Source organism: Phytophthora infestans, genomic scaffold (assembly GCF_000142945.1).
Source record: "Phytophthora infestans T30-4 supercont1.42 genomic scaffold, whole genome shotgun sequence".
Lineage (NCBI taxonomy): Eukaryota > Oomycota > Peronosporomycetes > Peronosporales > Peronosporaceae > Phytophthora > Phytophthora infestans.
In genome coordinates, this window is record NW_003303717.1 from 1,274,342 (window position 1) to 1,279,737 (window position 5,396).

The following is a 5,396-nucleotide window of genomic DNA, read 5'->3' on the forward strand; positions in this document are numbered from 1 at the left end:
AATTTCCTGAGTCTCCCCGACCCAATTTTTATGTGACGGGCCACCAATCAGTTTTCTTTTCCTCCGTAAATGAATATCCCTCCTCTACAATTATTGTTTTTCCGACTTGACTCAAGTCTTGAGGACTCAGAATACATGTATGTATAAGAAATGACCTTCTCATACATAAAGGCCTTGCAAAAAGGCAACTGTTGGCACCGTCGGTACACGCAATAAGAAAAGGGAGCAAAGTTCGACTTCATTTGTTTCATGTCAATCTGACGGCGACGAAAGCTCGGCGGTTGGCCTCATTTCTCAACTCGCTCTACAAGTCCTTGCTTGCGCATTTCGCGAGCCCCGTCGGCTCTGAAAGGGGAGGAGACTGCGCCGGCACCACCACTATTCCAACGCGCTAGTCGCCTCCGTCCTTACCCATTAACACAGCAATGATTCACGCTCCGCTTGCTGTTGTTGCTCCCACGGCCGCCGACCCCGACGTGTTCTCTGACGTCCTGGCCCGTTACACACTCATCAAGAAACTGTCGTCCACACTGTACGGAGAGACAGCGCTGTACCGGGACGAAGCTTTGGGCAAGAAACTCGTGGTGCTCAAGCGCGTGAGTATCCCGTTGTTGCAGCAGGAGAGTCAGAGTCCCACAGCTAAGGAGAACCCGTTGTGTGAACGCATCGTCGTGCAGATGCTCGAGGAATCTGTGATAACCCGCGCACCCGGCCGCGAATACGTGGTTGAGTATGTACGTGAAGGTTTCTTTTCGTCCGGCGACAGCGTCTACATTGCCATGGAGTTTTGCGCCGGCGGGGATTTGTACGACTACGTGACGTCCAAGCCTGGACGCCGTGTGGGGGAGAACGAGGCACTCACGCTCTTTGTGCAACTGGCCAAGGGACTGAGTTTCCTACACGCACATGGTGTTGCCCACCGTGATCTGTCGCTAGAGAATGTATTGCTCAACGACGGCCAGGTGAAGATCTGCGACTTTGGCCTCAGTGCTGACGCTAACAAAGTGTCGTCGGACGTAGTGGGCAAGTACTATTACATGGCTCCCGAGGTCTTCCAGGGTGCCGTGTATGATCCCAAAATGGCCGATGTGTGGTCGCTCGGCGTGCTGCTCTTCATCCTGTTGACGGGCTCTCCGCTCTTTGCCGACGAACAGCGCTGTGCTCCCACTCTGCGTGTGCTTAACAAGTATGGTGTGGGCAAAATTTTGGATCTTTGGGGCTTGACGAAGCTCATCTCCAGTCCCACCATCAACCTGCTGTCGTGTATGCTGCAGGTGCAGCCACACCACCGCCTGAGTGCGGATCAAGTGGCTTTCCATCCGGCACTACGCCGTAGCAGCATGCCAGGTAAGGTGGTAGCAGCTTCGTCTGCTAAAAGTTGAAACATAGCAGGTTTGTTCGTGTTTTAAGGTGCCGGCTTTTATCAATCGTGCAGAAAAGTGGTATTTATCCTAGGAGTTGTGAATTGTTTGTGCGAAGCACCTAAAAAATTAAACCTGGAGATCACTCGCATACTTTGTACTTAGTACTACCGGTAGTACTACTTCGAAGTATGTAGTACAAATTTCTTGCAAACTTATTTTGAAGCGGACCAGATCATACTTAAGTGAGTGTTGAGCGTACAGTAAGTGGTACTACTATAGTCGGAATTAATACTATGACTTACTACAGTAGTACTTATATTATTATTGTACTAGTAATAGCTCTTAGTAAATTCTCCAAGTGAACGACATTAAAATTTAGTAGCTCAAATTTGCAGAAATATATCAAAACGTATACTATCTTTCAGGAAGCGATTTAACAATCACTAGGGGTGATAGCATGCAGGAAGGAGACACTGCTAGCGCTGCTGAATATCCACAAGGAAATCACGGTCAAGCTTCAAACAGTGACATATCTCCATGTAGTACGAGAATACAACGCTGCTGCGAATTCATTAGCCACGGAGGCGCTCGAATCGAAGGCCAGTCGCGAAACTCGCAAGTCGAAATTGGTGTCTCTGAACCGTGTCCAAGAAATAATCTACGAGTCGAACGAAGACACGGCAGACGCTCCGTCACGTAAACGAGACTGTCGAGTACATGTACTGGCAGGCAGCGAGTCTTCAAAGTGAGAAACTTTCGAAATTTTCGAGGTTGATTACAATTCACCGGAGCACGATTATGATAATTTGCTATTTGCACGACTGGAAGTGCTTGAATTGCACCCCTGTGATTCTTCCAACCGAATGCTGAACACTCGGTGCCCTAGTAATAAGCTTAACCGTGCCTATTACCATTCGGCTGTTGGGACCAGGAGGATTCATAACACCTATTCGCTTTGCTCGTGCTAGTAGCGTGTTCCTATTTATACTGGCTGGCCCATATAAGTAGCTCACAAGGCTCAGTCTGTCCCGGTGCAAAGGCAGAACTGGGGTCTTCATGTCCGTCCGAACGATCGTTTGCCATTCTAGCAGACGTTTTGTTGTGAGGGCTTCCTAACTACATTTATAGCTAGAGATCACGTGGGATTTCCGACACCACACAAGTCCGCAAAGAGGCCAAAGCTACGAGCCCAATCCCAAAATAGTGGGGCCCTGGCAGCTTGGATGACGACGAGAACGATGACGCTGAGGGGTCCGAAAATATCGACCCACCAGAGCCAAGTCTATTCAAATCAAGTCTCAAAGCAAGCGTCTGACCTAGAGGGGATACGATTTCTACGGTTCGGAAGACGAGGATGAAGACGAAAGGATCCTGAAGTCTCGGAGAAGGCCAATCTTGCGGACGAGTTCCTGGGGGGGGGGCATTCGCGATGACCCTTTCGCAGTCCAGATCGGAGGCGTGACGCAGATCCCACTCCACACCGACCGAACACTTCGTCGGCTGGGATGAAGACGGTACAACATGATTCACGATCTCTGTAGGCTACAACGTGGGCCAAGAGAGCGACGAACAAGCCGACTCGCAACTGAGTGGAGGTCTCGCTGGGTCCACATCGGCGACATCTCAATCCATCGTTTCCTTCCCGAGGATGCTTTTGCTACGCTGCTCGGCCCTGATGATGCGTTCATCCCTGGTCAGTCCCGATCTAGGACGTTTTCTGCCGATTGTTTGCGAAAAACTGGACCCGAGTGTCGATAGTGACAATGAAGCTCACGTTCTTGGTTTCGGAACCTTCTCTCCGGGCTGGGTGGATCTATCCGCGTGAAGAGGATGACGAACGTACATCGGGCTATTTGGATAATCTAGCCACCCGTCCAACATTAAAGTCTTACATAAGGCCGCACAGTGGGATATACTGGCAACTCACGTGGATCTAATAAGCCTTCGTCGCGACGTGGGCGGTTGCCTCGGATGTTCATTGGCGCCTTCCAAAAGTTCTGGACCAAGACTCGGATTGCTTTATGGGAGGCACCCACAAATTTGATTACCCGGATCAAGTTGCGAGATTCGACACGACTCTCAAATATTAACAAGTAGCGTGGCAACCGACGTAGTCATGCCGGGCGAGCGTGGAACAGATTCCTCGTGATCCTGATTCTGATAATGCAGGACGGTTGGGGGGACGTGGGCCTTTTCCTGGGCTCTTTTTGCTGCGTCTTCGCAGCCACCCGGACTGGGCAACATGCAGGCCTCTTTAATAGTGGGAAATGGACCCGATTTCCCACACCTTCACACATCTTAAAATTCCGTTCGTGTGGGACGATTTTGATGGACGCCTTCTAATTTCAAAGGTTAGTCCTTGGTTACCACCCTTGTGTTGCTATTTTAAGGGGCTTAAAAGGCGACGAGAAGCGAGAAGAAAAACGTAGAGAGCCGCTAAAAGTACTTACAAGAGAATTTGCGCGCTATTCAAAAACTTAAGGACACATTTTCAGCCAGAATATGAAATCACGTGCGGTCTCGAAGTTGCCGAGCGGAATTCTAAAATGATCTCAGTGGCTTGCCGTTTCTGTTTAAAAAAAAACGGAAGATAGACTAACACGAACGGTTGCTCGAGGTTCGTGTTAGTCTATCTTCCGTTGTCTATACAGAACCTGCAAGCCACTGAACTTTGTCCGTCTTCCAACCCAGTGGTGCAGCTGCTCAAAGGGAGCATTAAATCCCCTCGACTATAGAAGTTACTAGCTGGCTTCGTCCCAAATGGTGCCTCCATCCGTGGTGCAGCGCAATTCGTTCAAACTACTCATGAGGTCATTAAACTCACATATTTACGTAGGGCTTCTGATGCTGGATGAGTATCATACGTACGCAAAATTAAAAATGACCACAAAAAGCTCATGTGGCTGCGCAAGAGAATGGCATACTAACAGTGGCTTTAAACGACTGCACAGATGCGAAGACGGACTTTGCTGGTGGATGGAGGATCGTTAACGAAAAGAACAAGGCATTGTACCAGCGGTGTTCTGGCAGCAGCGTTCCCAAACACAGCTACTGTTGAGTCAGTTTTTTTCAATTATCGGTTGGGAATGCAATGTGTACCAGCAATTACTGACAACGTTTTCACTGGAGGGTATCCTACATGCTAACTACCTTGATACAGTCCCGCAGGATTCCACAGAGCAAAATCTCTTTATTCGAAGTAAACATTTTAATACATATATGCTATATTCACTATGGATCCCATTTCCCCACTCTCTTCCACATCTAATACGACATTCCATACCATCATAAGCTTTATAGTGGGAAATGTGGGAATCTCCACCATTAAAGAGGCCTGTTGATATGGGTTCCCGCTCGCTCGTCGCACCAGCCTGGATGATCCTAATCTCCACCGTCCCCAGCCTGCGCCTATATTGGACGAAGAGCGATGCGGCAGAACCCTGGCGTAATGAGATCTGTGTGGATCTGACCATTCAGCTCACCAGATACTACGTCCGGTGGGAAAGTTCCTTTATGACAAAGAGACTGGGGCTGCCAATCCTATCCCTGGCGTGGGTCGTACCCCTCTCGAGAATCTTGGAGATCGGCTTCTCCTTTACTCACGGCGCCTCGCATCCACTTCATTTCTTCGCAAATTCAATCCGCAGTGAGACGATTTTTTTCAGACTAGGTTTAACCCTTCGCAATCCAGTTTTGTCTCGTTCGATCGTGATTCCATATTTTCTTGTACACCACTAGATCATGGATGAGTCAAACTCTCCACGCTACTGCATCTCCCCGATCCAACCCTCCCGGCTTTAGGTCCTGTAGCTTCATCGGTAACTCCTGCATGTACAAACACCACTCTTGTGTGTAAGCATCAATACCCTTTCTCCTGATAAACAGTTTCCTTGTGAATCATTCGTCGCTTTCCACCGGGACGACCAATTTACATCGGTGGATCCTCACCCGATCACTCCTCATGGTATTGCATCACACCGAACCGATCCCGATTCGGATCCGAGGCCCAACCTTCTTCGGGCAGAAGGCTCA

At 49.1% G+C, this 5,396-nt stretch overlaps 1 protein-coding gene across 1 annotated transcript; it reads left to right on the forward strand.

Annotated features, from left to right (window-relative positions):
- Nucleotides 1-425: 425 nt before the first annotated feature.
- Nucleotides 426-1,382, forward strand: PITG_15619 (protein kinase; the record flags this gene model as incomplete). The annotated part of the gene is made up of 1 exon (XM_002897708.1): nucleotides 426-1,382. The coding sequence occupies one exon, from the start codon at nucleotides 426-428 to the stop codon at nucleotides 1,380-1,382; it is 957 nt and encodes a 318-aa protein (XP_002897754.1).
- Between the last annotated feature and the right edge of the window lie 4,014 nt (nucleotides 1,383-5,396).